At 44.4% G+C, this 21,321-nt stretch overlaps 1 protein-coding gene across 1 annotated transcript in view; it reads left to right on the top strand.

The window, feature by feature from the left end:
• LOC126484361 (UDP-glucosyltransferase 2-like) overlaps window positions 1–20,986 on the top strand; it is a 118,795-nt gene extending 97,809 nt beyond the window's left edge. The window contains exons 5-7 of the mRNA XM_050107830.1: window positions 5,529–5,751; window positions 11,617–11,836; window positions 20,310–20,986. Coding sequence (XP_049963787.1) covers window positions 5,529–5,751; window positions 11,617–11,836; window positions 20,310–20,601 — 735 coding nt within the window. The 3' untranslated portion in view covers window positions 20,602–20,986. The remainder of the gene's footprint in view (window positions 1–5,528; window positions 5,752–11,616; window positions 11,837–20,309) is intronic.
• The last annotated feature ends 335 nt before the right edge of the window (window positions 20,987–21,321 follow it).

The raw sequence follows: 21,321 nt of genomic DNA, 5'->3' as shown, positions 1-21,321 counted from the left end.
TGACTAATAGCCCACCATAACTGTGGAATAAATTATAGAAATAATGATAATAAATTGGGCAATAAATTATATCGATAAAGACCCTAAATATACAGCTGTATGTGTTCTTCAACCAGTAGAATAACAGCTCTCTATTTATACGTAACGCAATAGGTCTGGACGATTGGGTGAGAGGGATTAGGTTAACCTTGGAGGTGACAAGCAGGATGGTACTCATAAATCATTGGGCTCACACCAGCACAGCCACTATACATATATCCTGAGGCATGAAGAAGTCGTCACTTTGGTAACGGATAGATTTGTGTGTGCAGTAAAAACTGCAGTGTGATGAAGGCTCAATTACAGTAAGTAGTTTCATATGGATGGAGTTTACAGCATATATTCAGAGATTAAGAGGCTTGTGCAAAATAAGTTGTCATGTAGAGCTCCATCAAACCAGTCTTCAGACTCTAAACCACAACAACAGCAGATTCGTATCACCATCTGTGCCCGACCGAACTATCTCTTTCTGTTTCGCCAGAGCAACTTCTTTCTTCCAGAGAGGCCCATTAAGTTTGGGTTTCCTGATATCTGCTTTCCATTTTTGTGTGCATTGTACCGCCTCGTTACAATACAATCACCGAATTTCTGAATTAATTTCACGTGTGCTGTCGTGACTACTTGCTGAAGACCCGAAATTTTGAAGTATATATCCAGAATTTCTCACTCCACCATCTCTATGTGGTCCTTATGAGTGATGTTGTCACTACTTGCTGAAGATTCGAAACCTTGGAGTACACATCTGCTATGTCGTTCATTTAACAGATACATCTCGCTTCTTCACAACCTTCCCAATGAACCTAATTCTTCCATTCTTCATTCTTAATACTGGTTGTGCTTGCTCATCCCACTCCATCATGACCTGTAGCATTAACCCTAATTATTGCAATGAGGCTCTGGAATGTTACCGCTAAAGATGTGGTAGTACACTCTCTGGTTGTTTCTCTTTGTTATGGACGTTATATTCCGTTTATCCATATTCAAAGAGAACTGACATTTAGCACACTGATCGAGGTTACTACCTAAGCAACTCTGCCTTTCCTTATGACCCTCTACAGCGGTACTTCCCAGCTCACAACACTGCCAGTGTCAGTGTGATAGCGATGCTGATGCTACATGATAAATCAATTATGTATAGTAAGAACGAAATTGTTAAGGCTTCCGTGACCACTTGTTGACAAGCTGCTTGTTGGCTTCTGTCTCGGGTTTCCGGCCGACGATTGTTTGATGATTTTTCTGATATTTTGCCAGCCAAGTGGCTGGAGTTGTCAAAGCTTCTTCCGCCGTTCTTGGACAGTACACCACCAGCAATGGCGAATGAGGTCTGATAATTCCAGTCGCTCGTGCTTTCGAAACGTAAGAAAAGTCATCAAGCAAATGCAAAAATATACAAGGTAATATATTAAGAATATTAAAAGATACGCTACTTCTCCTAAAAAAATCAGTTTCGAAACCCTTTCAGAGATCTATGAAAACGAAATTTATTTCTTTAACTGTATGTACTGTTTTTAAAAATATATATGAGAAAATATAAGAAAAAGAAGCATTAACGATTCTCTGAGAGAAGTATACTCTCCTCCAAGAACACTGTAAAGCCAAGTGTAGAATATACTCAAAGCTCGTATAAACGTATGAAGGTTATGATACTACACTGAAGTCCTGTACAAACGTTATTATACCTGACTTCAGAGAGAAGGAAAGTGCGCTCTTTGCCCGTCATACCAATGTTTTCGATTTCTGAGATATACCTGACTAATATGAGCTAGGTCATCACACCATCATCATCATCATCATTTTCCCTTCAAGAATTAGACTGTTGCCTGTTCCGAATCATTCCCACATTTTTCTAGGCCTTCCAATATCTCTTTTCCCATTCAGGTTATAGTTCAGGATCGTCTGAGGAATTCTGTGACCGGATAATCTCATGACGCCGTTTCCAATCTCCACGGTATTTTTGAATTTTTTCATCCATGCTGAAAATGTTTAATTCTGTTGTAATATGATAGTTTCTAATCAGATCCCTTCTTGTGCAGCCCTTCGTCTTAGGAACCTCATCTCTGCTGTTTGATTTTTTTTCTGTCCTAATCCAGCTTTTGCTTTCGTAGGATAACACCGGAACTGCCATTCCTTTGTAGAATTTCACGATGGTTTCTTTTTGTACTTTATGGCCCATTGTTCTGCTAATGATGACACAGACGGCTTGGAATTTGGATTTTAGCTGGGTAAGAGAGTAATTTAAAATGTCGAATGGATTCCATGGGTTCTTCTGTAGAATGAAATTTAAGAATGCTTAACTATTTTTCATTAGCTGCAGTGCTTCAGTGTCTATTATTTGTGAGTTTTACCAGTTATACAGCCATACACACTATATGATAAAAAGTATCCAGATACCCACAAAAACATACTTTTTTCATGTTAGGTGCATTGTGCTGCCACCTGCTGCCAGGTACTCCATATCAGCGACTTCAATAGTCAGACATCGTGAGAGAGCAGAATGGAGCGCTCCTCGGAACTCACGGACTTCGAGCGTGGTTCAAATGGCTCTGAGCACTATGGGACTTAACATCTGAGGTTATCAGTCCCCTAGAACTTAGAACTACTTAAACCTAACAAACCTAAGGACATCACACACATCCATGCCCGAGGCAGGATTTGAACCTGCGACCGTAGAAGTTGCGCGGTTACGAACTGAAGTGCCTAGAACCGCTCGGCCACCGCGGCCGGCTCGAGCGTGGTCAAGTGATTACGTGCCACTTGTGTCATACGTCTGTACGCGAGATTTCCACACTCCTAAACATCCCTAGGCGCTTTGTTTCTGATGTGATAGTGAAGTGGAAACGTGGAGGAACACGTACAGCACAAAGGCTTACAGGCCGACCTCCTCTGTTGACTGACAGAGGCTGCCGACAGTTGAAGAGGGTCGTAATGTGTAATAGGCAGACATCTATCCAGACAATCACAAAGAAATTCCAAATTGCATCAGGATCCATTGCAAGTACTATGACAGTTAGATGGGAGGTGAGAAAACTTGGATTTTATGCTCGAGAGGATAATCATAAGGCACACATCACACCGGTAAATGCCAAACGATGCCTCGCTTGGCGTAAGGAGCGTGAACATTGGACGACTGAACAGTGGAAAAGCGTTGTGTGGAGTGACGAATCACGGTATAGAATGTGGCGATGCAATGGCAGGGTGTGGGTACGGCGAATGCCCTGTGAAAATCATATGCCAGCGTGTGTAGTGCCAACACTTTATTCTTTGGCGTGACACTATCACAGCACAGGCCTGCATTCTTGCTTCCCGCTGTTGAAGAGCAATTCGGGGATGGCGACTGCATCTTTCAACACGAACGAGCACCTGTGGATAATGCACGGCCTGTGGCAGAGTGGTTACGCGACAACGTCCCTGTAACGGACTGGCCTATTCAGAGTCCTGACTTGAAACCTATAGAATACCACTGGGATATTTTGGAACCCTGACTTCGTGCCAGGCCTCACCGACTGATATCGATAACTCTCCTCAACGCAGCACTCCGTAAAGAATGGGCTGCTATTCCCCAAGAAACCTTCCTGCACCTGACTGAACGTACGCCTGCGTGAGTGGATGGTGGTGGTGGTTAGTGTTTAACGTCCCGTCGACAACGAGGTCATTAGAGACGGAGCGCAAGCTCGGGTTAGGGAAGGATTGGGAAGGAAATCGGCCGTGCCCTTTCAAAGGAACCATCTCGGTATTCGCCTGAAACGATTTAGGGAAATCACGAAAACCTAAATCAGGATGGCCGGAGACGGGATTGAACCGTCGTCCTCCCGAATGCGAGTCCATGCGAGAGTGGAAGCTGTCATCAAGGCTAAGGGTGGGCCAACAGCATATTGAATTCCAGCATGTCCGGATACTTTTGATCACTTAGTGTAGTAGTACGACTCTCTTGTACAACACTGTATTCTTGAATATAGAATTCAGTATTTCGACGTTCTGTCTGTTCTCGTTAGTATCAATGCCGGACTGAACTGTGATAGACAAGACTTGAGTTCCACTCATTGAATTTACAGAGGACCAGGATTTCCAGATAAATATTTCTTTAAGATCTGAATTTGGAACTTGTTGCGGTATTCACTCATTTCCCTTTTTACTGATGTACGAGTTCCATTAATTTTGATCTTATAGCGCCCCAGAATTACCTTTTATTGCAGTAGTGTATGCCGTGTTTTTGTGCGTTAACGTCACATATTTGTGTAGAACTCGTTGTATAAAGTGTTTTAGCTTTAAACGTAACTATTCTGCGCAAATCAAATTTGTACAAAATTTTCTTGGTGTGACCTTCAAGTAGCATGTCAATACCGTCTATCGCTTATTCGTAGCTCTTTTGATGAGCCTGTTGCATTTGATGGCTCTGACAGTTGTAACAAAATTGTTGTTGTTTGGGTCTTCAATTTCGAAGACAAGTTTAATGAAGCTGGCCATGCTAGCCCATCCTGAGTAGATTTCTTCATATCTGGGTATCTACAACCACTTACACCATATGAGCGTGTTTACTGTAATGAAGTGTTGGTCTCCTAAAATTCTTCGCCCCATTCTCGTCTCTCCATAATCAAATTATTTTTTCCTTGTACCTCAGTACAGGTTCTACAAGTCAGTTTTTGCCGAAAGGGTCTTTTCCCCTCTATCTCGATTCAGTGTGCCTTCAAAAGGTTATGTTTCACTCCAACACAAGACGACACTGGAGACAAATGCTTAGAGAGAACTATGTCACATTTCTCTGCTGTTCGTCATTCACTTTTATGTAATATGTTTTCGCAAATGTGTTGTACATTCTGAAGAAAGTTTTTCTTTCTTTGGATAGGTTACATATTGTAATGTCTGTACTTGTCCCATTTTAGGTAGTTTTCTTCCACAAAACAAAACTGATCTACTAGTTCTAGTGACCCATTTCCAAACCTGATTTCGTCAACACCACCTGATTTAATTGAACTACACTCTTACACTCTTGTTTAACTTTTGCTGCCATCCATTTTCCCATTTCTTTCCAGGCCATTATGTGTTCCACTGAACTAACCTTCCAAGTGGTTTGCAGTCTCTGACAGAATTACGATTTCATCGGCAAAGCTTAAAGGTTTTATTTCTCCTATCTGAACTTTAGTAGTGTTTCCAAATTCCTCGTTGGTTGTTTTCTCTCTTTAACCTCTGGCTGCTATACAGAAACATTTGGGATAGCCTACGATCCTTTCACACTTCATTACCAGTTACTGCGTCCCTTTCATGTACTTGGACTCTTAGAACAGCTGCCTGTAACTGAATGTGTCGCGAAAGAGTAACAAATTCTCGAAATTTTCGGCGCCTCATTTCCAGGTAAATAGAAAGTTTCGAGATTATATCCCGTCATGTGTCTCAAGAGAAACATTGCTAATGTAAATAATTCTTGTATCTTCGTTACGTGGGGTGTGGTTGGTGCAGCCTCAGTGTCGGACTACTGTTCGTGGTTGTGGCAGGAGCTGCAGCAGTTGTTCGACTCGAGCGAGCACGGCGTGGTGTACTTCAGCATGGGCACGCTGCTGCGTGTGGACAGCCTGCCCCAGGAGCAGCTGCGCGGAATACTGCGGGCGTTCGCGTCGCTGCCGCAGAAGGTGCTCTGGAGGGCCGACCACACGCTGCTGCCGCCGCTCCCGCCCAACGTTCACACTTCCGACTGGCTGCCGCAGAACGACGTCCTCAGTGAGTCCGACAGCTGCGCTACACGGGGGCCGCCACTGCTCACAGGCGTCGGGTCGGGGCTGTACAGTCGTATAGGATACTGTTGTGACCAGGCGGAACTACATTCGTCCGGACACAAGTGTGGGTTCTCTGATTTCTCTGGGACAATGGTCGTCACACTAGAACACGTGAAATATTAGATCATTTCATTACACAAGTAAGTAAAAGATTTACTTAACTTCGACAAACTCCTTTGCCACAGGAGTATTGCACAATTCATAACACTCACGGACTAGCAATCTATCACTTGATCCACTTATTAACAAACTGTTCTACAATATTCGACATTAACAACCATACAGTATCATCTGAAGCTTTAACTACTTACTAGTCCTAGATGAAGACGTCGATAGCTTTAGCTGACATCTCGAACTTGGCAGAGCCCTTGCTAGCTGGACACTACATTGACCTCAGTGTGAGGGCGTGGCTGTTCTGAGAGTTGAGTGGTGGTCCTCACTAGCACTTCTCATACCTCGCTGCAGACTGCAGTGCGCCCTCATTGCTGTCTGTCACATCCACTGGCGGTGCCAACTTTGGTGTGGCAATGCGATCTCTGTATGATACCACAGATATAGCCCAGTTTTGTGCATCAGCTGTTTTCTCACCCCTGTCCCCTGTCAGCTCGTGACAGCCAGGATTACAAGTTCTATTTAAAAATCGATGTACATACACCGATGAGCCAAAGTATTATGACCATCTGTTTAATAGTTTGCTGGTCCACTGTGCGAACACAATAGACATAGGTAAAGCTATTCCCGCAGATTATGGGATAGTTGTTTACCGGCCCACAACTGATACATGTTATGTTCAAATGGGTACATTTACTGACCAAGACATCAATGTGAGTTCATTATAATCCCCCTTAAATCAGTGTTGCGCAGTCCTGACCTTGCAACACAGGCAGTTATCCTACTGGAAGATGTTATCATCGTAGGGGATGACTTCAGGCAGTCCGCAATAGTCTCCAGGCAGTTCACTGGTGTCACGATGCCTTCAGTTATCACCACAGATCCTATGAAACCCCAACTCAAGGTGTCCCACAGCGCAATTCTACCCTCACCAGACTGCATCTGTGACACTGTGCACGTTTCGTGCAGCCAGTCGCCTGAACGACAGCGTATAAGTACTCAGCCGTCGACCTTGTACAGCAAGAAATTCGACTCATTCGACAGGCGACACATTTCTATTCATCCATGGTGAAAACTCAGTGAAGCTCTGCCCACTGCAGTCGTAACTGACGACATCGTTGAGTCAACTCAAGAACACACAGGGGTCGTGTGACATGGAGCCCCATGTTCAACAATGGCCTTTGAACGGTGTTCTGTAACACTTGCACCTGCATCAGTAGTGTACTGGTCAGATATGCCACAGATCGCTGCCTATCCTGCAGGGGATCCTCCGACATCATGTTTTGTGATGAGACGTGGTCGTCCAGCCCATTCTTTATTTCACTATCCTTCAATCTCTTTCCATAGGTGCTCATGACAATAGTACTCCAACAGGTGACCTGCTTTGCCGTTTCAGAGATATTCGTTTCCAGCCTCAGAACCACAACATTGTGTCCTTTGACGAAACTGCTTTTTTCAGCGGATTTCTGCTATCGCGGCCAGTACATTCACTATAATGATTACTCATTCGCGTCTCGCCCGGTAACACTGTTCGCTTACTGCGTCAGCTACTCACACCACCACCAGTAGGCATTCACCCTCGCGGTGGGCTGTGGTCGTTATGTTCTGCCTTATCAGTATATATGTTGTGTGTGTATGTTGCTACACAGCTTTGGACCACTGAGGGAAACTTAAACCAAACTCCATGCATATAAAAGTTAGTGTACGAAAAGAAACCTTTTTGGTAAGACAATCCAAGTACCCTCATAGGAGTAGTGGGGTGACATGCAGAACGTATAGGAAACGAATGTTATTAGTGCTCAAATATTTCTCCTCGGTATAGGATGTTAACCAGACAGAATTGTTAGGGAAAGTACAGACCCACGGATTCGTATAGTAAACCCGAAAGCGTTTTTTAGGTGCTCGTCCAGGTCCAGTGGTGGATGCTACAAGAAAGGAATTACGCGACACTGTGATTTACTTTGATATTCCGCAAGCGAACTTTTAGAAGAATCAGTTTACTGCTTCCTCATACCTATATTTCGTGAGAGGACCATACAGATATATTTTTACTACTTAGTGCACAATACGAGACTTAGTAACAGTTTTTCTACCCACGCACCATTCGTGGGAGAGACGCAAATGGAGGAACTGACAGTGGTACACGCAGAACCCCACACCAGACACCATAAACACCTTGCAGAATTTATATGGAAACATCAGGGTTTGTAGGACCATTCATGACACTCCAGAAGACAGTCTAGCGGTAGGAGCAGGTGAGATGAGGTGTGGAGCTGCAGCTGGCCTCGACAGTGGTGAGGGAACGTGGAAACATCGCGAGAAACACATCCTACAACATAAATGCAGATGAAGGATGCGCTGTTGTATGTGACAGTGAACGACATCTGTGCAGTGTGTCAGCCATGATCAGAGCAGTCTTCTGTGTAGTTTTGAGTACATTATGTGGAAGCTAAGAAAAATCGAATACGATCAAGTTATCGGTGCTCCACGGTCCGTATCTCCGTGACCAAGAACAGAGTGTTTGTTACTTCAAGAAGCATCATACGAAAATTTATACCGCGTACAGTGAACGAGTAGAAAAGGTAATCCTCTGTGTCACAAGACGGACGAAACTGTAAGCTGAGTTGTCGTGACAGACAGTCATGGGGGAGGAGTGCTAAAAAAAAAAAAAAAAAAAAAAAAAAAAAATATGTAGTGTATACTGCGGAAAGGATACTGGTATCATGTTTGACAGAAAGGAAACAGCCTGCATGTGCAGAAAGAGATGCTACGGCGATGATAAGAGGGAAAGCTCTAATCTCCTCTTGAATGCAGAGTAGTTTCAATCAGGATACATGTCACAGGGTAGTTGGTTCTATTAGTCGTATGGGTGAATAGAGAAGGAGACGAAGGAGGATTTCATATTATGCGAAGATATAGCCAGGATTCTTCTTTTATCCGTTATGGTATAGCATGCGAAAATCATATTGCTTATCCAGTCGCATCGAACCTGACTTTAGGAAGGGCTGATGTGATCAAACTACGAATGTCGCACACGTATATTACATAAGCGTTCGTAGCTACGTCGATTCGTCTTCCACTACATGTACCATGTTGAGCTGCATCACAGTAATAAAAAATTGGCAGGACTAAAGATTGGATTACTTTTTGTTTAATTTGAGATGGAAATATTTTTTCCAAAATTTTGGATGGCATAAAGGCAAGAGAGATATATCGTGTGTGCTGTAACAATGAAAAGAAAGCTACAATATCTGTAAAGAAGTAACCCATATCTTGTGATACTACTGATAGCAGTCCTTTGCTTAAGACACTATCGATAAAATGTTGTTTGTTGAGACACCAGTGTTCTGAATGGTTTGATGCAGCTCGCCACACATTCCTTTCCTGTGCCAACGTCATCATCTCAAGTGGCACTGGCAACATACGTCCTCAATTATTTGTTGCATTTATTTGAATATCTGTTTCTCCCTACAGTTTTTACCCTGTGCAGCTTACCGAGTACTATGAGGGTTACTCCATGATGTCTTAACACATGTCCGATCGTCCGTCCCCTTCTCCTCGCCAATGGTTCTCATATGTTCCTCTCTTCGCCGATTCTCTAGAGAACCTCCCATTTCCTATTTTATTGGTCCTCCTGAGCTTCAACATCTTTCAATACCAGTACATAATAATCCCTTCGATTCTCCTCTTTTTCAAGTTATCCCACAGTCCACTATTCACCACCAAACAATACTGTGCTCCCGGAATATAGTCTTAGAAATACTGGGAGTCCTTTGGAGTCACCTTTCCTTCACTTTTGTAGCAGGCTATGTCACACTGTCTCAGAGGCCAGCAACGGAACGTTTTACGACGACGGTCCGACACACGGACACCTGTTCTCGACCAAGGGGAGTACATTCCTCCGATTCTGCGGGTATTCTCAAGATGTTTTCTGAGAACCTTCCTGCGACATTATTGTAGCTAGGCTCGTGAAAATATTTCGCCTCAGTGGCAGAAATGGGTCAGCATTGCATGACGGCCAACACTGTGTCGCCGGGATACCCATTGCGTTTTTTCAGGGCACTTAGGCAACCAAGCCAATCTCCTTCCCTACTGCGCATAACATCAGTGTTTTAATTTTGCCGCTAGTTGTTATGCCAGAAAGCATACCGGTGACTGCCTGTTCAACGCAATGAGATGTGGTAGAATTGGAGGAACCGATTTTGCACATCTTCTCGAGGGAGACTGGACGATCCGTAAAGACATAGGCGACTGATGCACTACCGTTTACGACTGGTGATTTTTAGCTCTTTGTGCATGCCTCATGTGGATTGTTCTTCGGACTTGAGAGGAGTGTTAGGATTCCACTATTGGTCAGATGGATGTGAGGGACAGTCGGAGAGTCGGTGAGTAGATTCGGGCAGTGGCCTTGAACAAGGAGAGATCGATCGAGACTCAGGGCGCGAAGGTGGATTCACATGAGAGAAAGAGGCGGACACCCACTTTTGGAGCCGACGCAGAGGCTCACTATAGTCACCACATTCTGGACATCTACATGCTCATGGCGAGCAGTTCGCAGCAGCGGCATTAGGAATCCTTAAGGTGAATTGTACCAACTGCAACGTGCCCTTACAACAGCAGCAATCACTGTCTTAACTTAAAGATATGGTGGTAGCTTCCCGATTGGCAGTTCACATACACTTCAAACGAATTAGTTGCAGTACTAGCCCATTATCCACAGTTACAGTGAGAAGTAGATTCAATTTACCACCCCTTCGTCAACAGTGCATCGATACACACTTCATTTTATTAAACGGGAGCTTGAATATAATCGACATGCGATGTTGAGCTATGTCCCATGTCGTTCATGTCTTTTGGAAATAAAAATGTCGTTATCATGAATGTCATCTGTTTTTCAACTAGCCAGCATTCCTTTGTAAATTTCAGTAACCTATTTTTGGGGAACAGTAGGAATACTCTTGGAGTAGAGTACATGATGTCTGCCTTAGTGCCACTGCTCACGGCCAAAATCGTTTTTCATTCGTGTTTAGGTTCTGTTGCGCTTAATTTTACAATATTGTAACGGAGGGGTGCGGAAATACTCCGATGCAGAGGCTCATTAGAGGTACGCAAACACCTACTCACCAAATGGGTGATTTCTTCTTCAAATTAAGGCTAATGCTTGTTATTAATATGCTTCTTACAACCAAGAATTCCCTTCTTTCCTGCGCAAGCCTTCTTCCTATGTCCTGCTTCCTTGTTACATCATGTTATTTTGCTTCTAATGTAACAGAATTCCTTCACTTCTTGCACTTCATGATCCCCTATGTAAATGCGAAGTTTATCACTAGAATAATAAGCTCATTTCTGCTACCTCTCATGACTTCCTCTTTCTTCATTTCCTCTGAAGCTGAATTCTATCTTCATTAACTTGTCAATTCCATTCCACGGGTCTTATAGTTCAATTTCGCTTTCACTAATGGTAACAATGTCATCAAAGTGTCTTATTGTTATCTTTTCACCCTCAGTTTTAGGCTCTCTTTTGCTTTCCCACTCTTACACCCTTTTCGATCCGTACACTTCGTTCTCAGCCTCGATGGTGTCTAACACAAATATCACTTAAACCTAGCACTGAAATTTTAGTACTCATGTCGACAGTATTCGGCACCTTCGAATCAAGAGTGAGAGACGGTACCACGTGACTGTACTTGTGTGGCAGACCACCCCAAGACGGTGGCGTTCATCACGCACGGCGGGCAGCTGGGCCTGCAGGAGGCGGTGTGGGCAGGGGTGCCCCTGCTGGTGGTGCCCGTCAGGTGCGACCAGCGCCACAACGCCGCCGCCATGAGCCGCCGCGGCGTCGCCCTCACCCTGACCGTGGGCCAGCTGACGGAGCACAGCCTTCGTGACGCTCTGGACAGCCTCATCAACGACACCAGGTGAGCGCGCCTGACGAAAAATGGTTCAAATGGCTCTGAGCACTATGGGACTTAACAGCTGAGGTCATCAGTCCCCTAGAACTTAGGGCTACTTGAACCGGACTAACCTAAGGACATCACACACATCCATGCCCGAGGCAGGATTCGAACATGCGACAGTAGCAGTCGCGCGATTCCGGACCGAAGCGCCTAGAACCACTCGCCCACCGTGACCTGGCCGCGTGACACGTGACCGAGCACAATCTGCACGAAGCTCATTGCAGTCTCGCCAATGACACTACGTGACGGCACTATTAACTGGGGCGCTGTGGCCTCGACCCTGCCCTCGTAACAGCTGGCCGGGCCCTGAGTTCATGAAACTCTGGACAGGTTCGACAACAACTCCAGATTACTTCACTCTGTTTTTGGGGCACCATCGCTAACTCAAAAAGCTGCCATCACGCCAACGTCTGATGATTTGGCCGTTAGCTGATATGATACTACGAAATTGTTGATAGTATACTGATCACTTGTTAACGTGCTGCCTGTTAGTTTCAGTCCCAGGACATTCTGCCAACGTTTGTTTAACGATTTTCCTGTCTTTTCGCTGGATCGACTGGCTCTCATTGTCTAAGATTAGTGCTCCGTTGCTGGTGGTATGCTAGAGTGGATCTCGTGGCCAGAGATTTTCTGTACCTGTCACACCAACGCCTGAGGGCTTTTCCCCGATCACTACAGCTGATGCTCTTCCTTTGTTTCTTGCAATGACCCGGCACTGCAGAATGAGGCCCCAGGACCTATTTACCCTGAGGCGTTCTATTGGTTAGTGGTGGCAATTCTACCACACAATCCCAGGGTGAGACAAATAATCGGTCGTATGTTTCGCAAACGTGGTATAAAGAGCGAGAAGATCAAAGAGTGCTTCAGATCAGTATAAGGGGAATGTTGAGAGTATACCACATACCGAGAACATGTGGGAAAGTCTGTAATGCAACGCCTGGAGGATCCATCAGAACCAGTTCACCGAAAATAAACAGTATTAAAGGTTGGGGCAAACGAGGAAACAAGCTACTGCAGAGCATACGCTCTCTGAAGCCGACCGCATGATAAAATTTACTGACACAGAGGTTCCCACTGTGGAGAAGAGTAAAACGCCCACTTGTTCACGGAAGCAGTACAAATTCAAAAACATAACAACAGTTTCAAAGAGGTGTAAGAAAGTCTCTGGGCAAAGGAATCCCGGTTCCCTGTGCTAGCGAACTATCGTTGCAGGTAGCAGGGCGAGAAGCACAGTGGTAATGATCAGCGAAGAGCTCTCAGACGTTGTTGTACGTATTGCCACAGGCCGCGGGTTCGATGCTAGTCAGCCACCAGTAATAGAGGGTGAACCTCTGGCGATGGCAGGCGAATCGACAGGAAAAACTGAAAATGACAGTCAGCTGAAGATCCCGAGACAGGCGCCAACAGACTGTCTACAAGAATACACTGCAATTCACACTCAAGTGTCTGCAGATGCAACAAAATACGGTGCAATTCGAAGCGGACGAGATTTATGACTGAATCCAGGACTTCCTAACAAATGAAACTCTAAACATCGTTCTTGACAGGAAGAAACTGACAAACGGGAAAGAAAGTACGTGGTAACACCGCGCTATTCAATGGGACCATTAAAAAAATATGATAAGTTCTATGGGACCAAACTGCTGAGGTCTTCGGTCCCTAAGCTTACACACTACGTAATATAACTTTAATTAACTTACGCTAATGACAACACACACACCCATGCCCAAGGGAGGACTCGAACGTCCGACGAGGGAAGCCACACTAACCGTGATCAGGCGCCTAAGACTGCGCAGCTAACCCGCCGGCTATGGTACCGTAATTCATTATATTGCATATAAATGATTATGTGAAAAATATCAGAAACTCCAAAAAACTGTTTGCAGACGATGATGTTGTCTATGAGCTACAAAGCCAGAACAGTGTGGACAACTGCAGATGACTGTAAACATTACTGTAAAGATGACTGCCAGATGATGCTGAGGGAAAATAAATGTGGCAAACTGATCATTTGGAGACAAAAGAGGTCTGTTGCTGTCCGATTACACTACTGCATATAAGCCACTGAAACAAACCATAAAACAGCTAGGAACCATTTAAACTGGAATACTCACATAAAACTGATTGTATGAATTGCAGATGCAAGCTGCGATTGGTGGGAGGAATCCTCAGTAAGTGTGATGCGTCCACTGAACAAATGCCTCACGAGGCACTAGTTCGACTGATTCTTGAGTGCTGCTCACCATTGGTGGAGCCCTGCCAGGTTGGACTAATGGAGGAAGAAGATCCAACGAAGGACCGAGACTTACATGACAGGCCCGTTTAGTAGGCACAAGGGCTTTACGAAGTTGCTCAACAAACTCCTCTGGCTGATGCTAAACGAGAGGCGTCGTGCAGAGACAGTTTTTATGCAGCACAGAAACGTTTACTTTTGAAATTTCGAAATCCGCTAAGAATGAGGAAACCTGTTGATTCTTCCCACACAAGCACATCTCGCGTTGTGGGTTCAACGAGAAAATCGGATAAGTCAGGGCTCTGCGCACAGACCCTTATCGACAACTGTGCATAGCACGGACTATTTACGAATGCAACAGGGAAGGCGACAGATGATATGAGCAACAAAAGTACCCTCCGCAACACAATGTAAAACGTCATCTAAGTATGACGTAAATGTACACGTAACAGTATGTCCTTATTTGCGTACCATCAGCTTTGTGGGCCAACGTTTCCGACCTGGGGCGGTGCCGGCGGGATTCAGATTGGCTAACCTACTCAGACGATTCGTACTACATTGCTTCGCAGCAGCGATGAATTTTGGAAAACTTGATGCCACGAAAACATTCTTTTTAGAAACTCAGGCTACGCTGCACCACCGTATCTCTCATTTTTTTAAAAAAATAAACGAAAAGAAAACTTGTACGGGGTGTGTGATGAAAATAATGACAATTCTTAGTCTGTTGTGGGACGGAAAACGGATTAGTATGGCTTTGAGGATGACACTCCTGTGTCGGCGTCGTCTTCTCTTGAAATTCAAGATCGCATGCGTTGTTCAAGTGTTCCCACACCTGTCATCATACCCGGGGAATGTCCCTGGGAACGATACAACCAACACCGTTGTACTTACTGAAGAAATTCATCACTGTGGATGTATATAAAACCTCCGGGTTCTATCGCTCTAGCAGAAGCTGTGGGTTCCACCGTACAAGAAGATACTGCAGGCTTACCTGTATTTGCAGAAGTTGCACTTTCCAATGTACTAGCACAAACTAAAGGTCCCATTACACTAGCTGAAGTTTCAGATGTAGTATAAAAATCTGAAGATTCCATTCTGCTAGCAAAAACAGCAGATTCAAAATGTTCCAATACACTAGCAGACACTGTGCTTTCCGTGGTGATATGGCTTTAACAAGGACGTTAATTAATGAGAGGACACAATCAACACGTCTTAATGTAAGGACTGGGTAACAAATTAAACATTGCTGGATTCTTCAAAACAACATCTTCACAAATTTATTACTACAATACTGCAAATAAATGTACTACAAATTTTGGTAAGTTCCTTTCTTTTGGCAAAAAACATTTACTAGCTCAAAGAATTTGTTTCTTTTTCTATTGAAACAGTGCTACATTAGGAAAGGCTAACCCACAGTGAAAATCCAAATTTTGCCTTAGGTTCCAAAAGTATTACAAGAAGTTACTTGAGTACTCTTTTTTAGATCTTTTGGGTAAAAGATCAGCTATAATTTCCGGCTTATCTTTTTAACATGAATAGTAGTATTCTTTTCTTATAACACTTTTTTGACGATTGAGTAAGCAGTAAACCAATTATCTATTGTCGGGTTTCTTCTAGACCCTTTTACTGAGTTTACAAGACGCAAAACAAGATCATCTGCCTTATTACTGATTTTCTACGGTTCTCGTATCTGTGCACGCGCACAGACTTCCAAATATTTTTCATCGTATGTTTTAGAACAAGCCATGATGAAACCGTTGATCCTATAATTGGCAGGTTTAATTGGCATACACAACGTGAACCACCTGCACCTACCTCTGTATGGAACTTGCATTTCGTTTTCTGATAAAGAAAAATATGCGTTGAAGTTGGAGACAGGTATATTAAGAACGAATCTTATGGCAGCAAGATTGTCTTGCGCTTTTCTTTCTTTCCTCGTTTGGGGACAGCGAGTCAAAAATCTGAACCTTTTCAATGACATACTTGCTCGAAAGATTTGTTACTTACGGCTAAGTATAGGTCAAAATATGCCTTCAATTCATCAAAATGTGTAGGCCTAGTCATATTTGGGCCACTTGAACATTTGTTGATGCAAGAACTAAATCAATCAGTAGACTGATTCTAACGGCAAATCTAGATCCATCACAGCTCGAATGCTTCCAGGAAAATGGATGATAACTATATTCTGACGTCTTGTTCGAACACTTTGTGGGAAACAACTTTTTCTCCAGCTAGTTGCTCCGTTCCTTCCTTTATAAAGCCGCATACGTGATGCATCTGAGTCAGTTATTGCAGATGAACCGGATGCAGCAACAGTATGTGCATCGATGCTGGGCAATATAACTGAACATCTTCCTCTTCACCACCAGTTATTACACTATTACTGTCATGCTCACTGTTTATTTCGAAGTCTGAGTGCGTGTCAGAATCGTCTACTTCACACTCATCATCATATAAAATTTTGTAAATTTGACTGTATGAAAATTTTGTCTTGCCGTTTCAAACTGTAAACTATTGACAATGATAATTCGGTTTTGGGACATCACAAATAGTCCGCAAAGTAACTCAATGACCGACCTACACCAAATTAAAAATGAGACAGCACTGGCAGAAATCAGTAACGTTAGCCGTCGGGCTTGGTCTGGCACACCCGTGTGCTTTTTGGAAGCAAAGAACACCTCACTGAGGACGTGAACTCTTTCTCTCGGATATTATAGGAAGCTAGAAAAGTGCTCGAGTCAAACCGGCAACTAACCGGAAATAAATTCAATGAAAGTGGGTCTTACAGACCAAGCCCGACAGTTTTAGGATCAAATAAAGCAGGGATGAAACTGGCTCATGTCAGAAAACATCTGCTCAAGGCTAGAGCAGAAGCTGGGACGAGGAATTTAGCAGCATCCAAACCTAAACCGTATTCTCCAAGAAATTTCTTATTAATCAGGCATCCAGGGAGCAATGCAACTGCTACCGATTACTAACCGTGAACAAATGTTCAGCTAGAGAATCTGAGTTAAATAGGATAACAAGTATCGAGCACTTGAGTACGTCCAAAGGATCACTCTCGCGATTATTAACTAAAACTTCACAAGAGTTACAAATCACTAATGCTTCCACCCAACCGTTGTTATTGTTACCAGCGGAAGCTCCCTTCTTGATAAACAAAAACTGAACAGTTAACATAAGAGAACACATACAGGTCACAAAATATTAAGAAATAATAAAACTAAAAGACTGATCTCCCTGCAGTATCTGCCTTTTTAGTTTCAGAGTGATCAGCTACAATAGTTCCAGTAGTTTGCCTACGAGGAAGAGGGTTGATCATACGCGACAAAAGTTCAGAAATAGACATTATCAAAGCAGGGGTACAAAATGGGTGGCGGAGAACTGAACACGAAGCCACCGGCCGGAACGAGTGTCATAGAAGTGTCAAAGAACGCTCGCCATCAAAACAGGTAGCGGCAGATCACAAACTCTGTTTTCGACTATGGCGAGCAAGCCGGGCAAATTTTCGCTCCGACTGCTTGTCAGACGGCCGCCGCGCCACAGTGACTGCCCCAGAGGTGTGCACCAGCAGCGCCAGTGCACGGGGCCCCCTGCTGGAACGTGCGCACACCGGGCAAGCTGGCCACGCTGACGCAGAAACGAGTGCGCTCTGCCCCGTGCGCCGTGGTCCTAGAGGCTCTGCTCGACTCCCACCTCCACCGTCCCTCCGTCACGGCGTCCTGGCTCTCCACGTGGCCAGAGGCAACACTGACCTCGCACACGGCTCAGGTTGTACAGGAAGACAGTGTGGTTGCAGTGTACTAACACAAACTGTGGGTTCAGACATATTACCAGAAACTCCATCGCAAAGTATAATATCAGAAACTGCCGGTTCCAACAACCTGGTAGAGACTGTTGGTTCCATGCTGCTATCAGAAACTGTGGATTACACTGCCTTTGGAGAATGTGTTGCCAGCCGGTGTGGCCGAGCGGTTCTAGGCGCTTCAGTCTGGAACCGCGCGACCGCTACGGTCGCAGGTTCGAATCGTGCCTCGAGCATGGATGTTTTTGATGTCCTTAGGTTACTTAGGTAGTTCTACGTTCTAGGGGACTCATAACCTTAGATGTTAAGTCCCATAGTGCTCAGAACCATTTAAAGAATGTGTTGATTCAGTCGTACTAGCAGAAACTGCGGTTTGGAATGTACTGGCAAAAGCGGGAGGGTTCAACATACTAGTATAAACCGCTGCTTTCGTCATATTAGCAGAAACTGTGGGTTCCAGTGTTCTCGCGGAAGCTGCAGCTTCCACTGTACTGATGGAAACTGCAAGTTCCCTTACAACAGTAAATAACTAAAGGAAAATACACAGCACAGTGTCACAGTACGCATTAGAACATTTAATAATTCGAGTCTCCCAGTCCATACTGTATACCAATTAGATTCCTTTCAGGGTACGCTGATACAATACCTCCATACTTAACTGTCATACAGAATCACCCCCTTGACGAAAGATCCGTACCCAAAGACTGGAAAGTTGAACACGTCACATCAGTATTGAAGAAATGTAGCAGGAACAGTGCACTTCAGATTACAGCTCCTTACCATTAACGTCGAAATTCAGCAGGATTTTGGAACATATATTGTGTTCGAACATTGTGAGTTATCTCGAATAGAACGATTTATTTGGACTCAGTCAACACGGATTTGGAAAACATCGTTCTCGTCAAACACGACTAGCTACGAGTATTTACTCATACGAAGTGTTGAGTGCTGCCGACAAAGGATTTCGGATTGATTACATATTTCTAGATTTCCAGAAGGCTTTTGCCACCGTGCCTCACAAGCGGCTCGTAATCAAATTGCGTGGTTGTGGAATATCGTCTGAGTTATGCGACCTGATTCGTGATTTCCTGTCACAGATATCACAGTTCGTAGTAGCGGACGGAAAGTCATCGAATAAAACGGAAATGATTTCTAGCGTTCCCCAAAGTAGTGTTATAGGCCCTCTGCTGTCCCTCATCAATATAAACGATTTAGGAGACAATCTGAACAGCCATCTTATGTTGTTTACAGATGGTGCTATCGTTCATGGTTTATCGAAATCATCAAAAGATCAACAGAAATTCCAAAACGATTTACAAAACAATTTTCTATGTTGCGGATGTTGCCAGCTGTCCCTAAATAATAAAAGTCTTACACCATCGACATGAGTGATAAAAGGAATCTAAAGGATGTAAATTCAACTAAATAGCGAGGAATTACAGTTACGAACAACTTAAGCTGTGAAGGACACATAGAAAGTGCTGTGGGGAAGGCAAACCAAAGACTGCGTTTTATTAGCAGAACACTTAGAAGATGCAACACCTCTACTGAAGAGACTGCCTGCGCTACGCTCGGCCGTCCTCTTTTGGAGTACTGATGCGCTGTGTGGTATCCTTCCCAAATAGGATTAACGGAGTACATCGAGGAGGTTCAACGAAGAGCAGTATGTTTTGCTTTATCGAGAAATAGGGGAGAGAGTATCACTGACATAATACAGGAACTGGGGTGTATAGAATTTAAATAAAGGCGTTTTTCGCTGCGACGGAATATTCTCATCACATTTTAGTCAGTAACTTTCTCATCTGAATGGAGAAATGTTTTGTTAACGCCAGCCTATGCAAGCAGAAACGATCAGCAACATAATAAAAGGAGAATCGGAACTCGCACGTAGAGATACATAGCACCCCGTCTTCCGGCCACCAGTGGTCTACCGGGACCATCCGACCGCCGTGTCATCCTCAGGGGAGGTTGCGGATAGGAGGGGCGTGGGGTCAGCACACCGCTCTCCCGGTCGTTATGATGGTATTTTTGACCGAAGCCGCTACTATTCGGTCGAGTAGCTCCTCAATTGGCATCAAGAGGCTGAGTGCACCCCGAAAAATGGCAACAGCGCATGGCGGCTGCATGGTCACCCATCCAAGTGCCGGCCACGCCCAACAGAGCTTAACTTCGGTGATCTCACGGGAACCGGTGTATGCACTGCGGCAAGGCCGTTGGTTCGTTTTAAACTGCCTGCATGGAATAATAGGGAATTATTGTGAAGGTGCTTCGATGAGTCATTTGCCAGGAACTTAAGTGCGATTTGCAGAGTAACCATGTAGGTGTAGATGTAAATGTAGAATTATTTGCCTCCTCTCTTTCGTAGAACGCCGTCACTCGTATCGGCGCTGTTTCAGCTACCGAGAGCGCATGATGGAGCTGTCGGTGCTCTTCCGGGACCGCCCCCGGCCGCCTCTGGAGGAGGCAGTCTACTGGGTGGAGTACGTGCTGAGGCACCGGGGCGCGCCGCAGCTGCGCCCCGCCTCCCTGGACCTGGCCTGGCACCAGCACCTGCTGCTGGACGTCGCCGCCCCCGCCCTGGCCACGCTGCTGCTCGCGCTGGCGGCCGCCTACGCCGGCCTGCGCTGCCTGCTGGGGGCTCTCTGGAGGGGCGGAGCAGCGAGGCGGCAGGAGGTCAAGAGTGACTGAGCGACATAGGGCAGCGCTGGTCCTCCGGCCCAGCTAAAGTCGCACGTATAACATCCAGAGGCGATGCCTATGTGCAATGATACTTGTTGGTTGGGCGTGTTCTGGTACAGAGTTAGAGTTGAAGCTACAGTTACTGAGTTATCACCTGAGATTTTTTCAACAGCAGTTCCCAAGAACAGTCATATTTTCGGAAAGTTGGCTACATTTCGCTAGGAAACACTCTGTAATACTGACTGACCAAGTTCCACTGACGAATAAATGAAACTTGATAATCCAGCCCGTTATATGTATTATGCCGGATTTTTCAAAGCAGCATCATGCTTTACACATTTTGTTTTTAATTTCTTTGCTCAGAAAATAAAATCATTACCACAAACGAAAAAAATTTTTTTTATATAATCCATAATCTAATTCAGAATGCAGAATGCAGAAGTTTTAATTCAGAATGATCTGTCTGTTTGCCTGCAAATGTTGTGTAAGCGTAACATGTATAAGTAAAGACTGAAACACACTTTCTGCCCCTGACTTGATTTCAGTTTTCTGCGAATTAAAAAAAAAAATCTGTTCCATGCACTACAGAAAGATTCCTATTCAAGAAATCTGAGTAATAAATTGAGAAACAGAAATGTCGGAAATTTTATGTGTTGAAACACACAATGAATCTTATATGAAATATGTAAAATATTTAACGTAGTTTCTAGTGAATGTATACGATACTGT

This window comes from Schistocerca serialis, chromosome 6 (assembly GCF_023864345.2).
Source record: "Schistocerca serialis cubense isolate TAMUIC-IGC-003099 chromosome 6, iqSchSeri2.2, whole genome shotgun sequence".
Taxonomy (NCBI): Eukaryota; Metazoa; Arthropoda; class Insecta; order Orthoptera; family Acrididae; genus Schistocerca; species Schistocerca serialis.
Note: the sequence above shows the minus strand (reverse complement) of the source record. Positions and strands in the feature narration are given on the sequence as shown.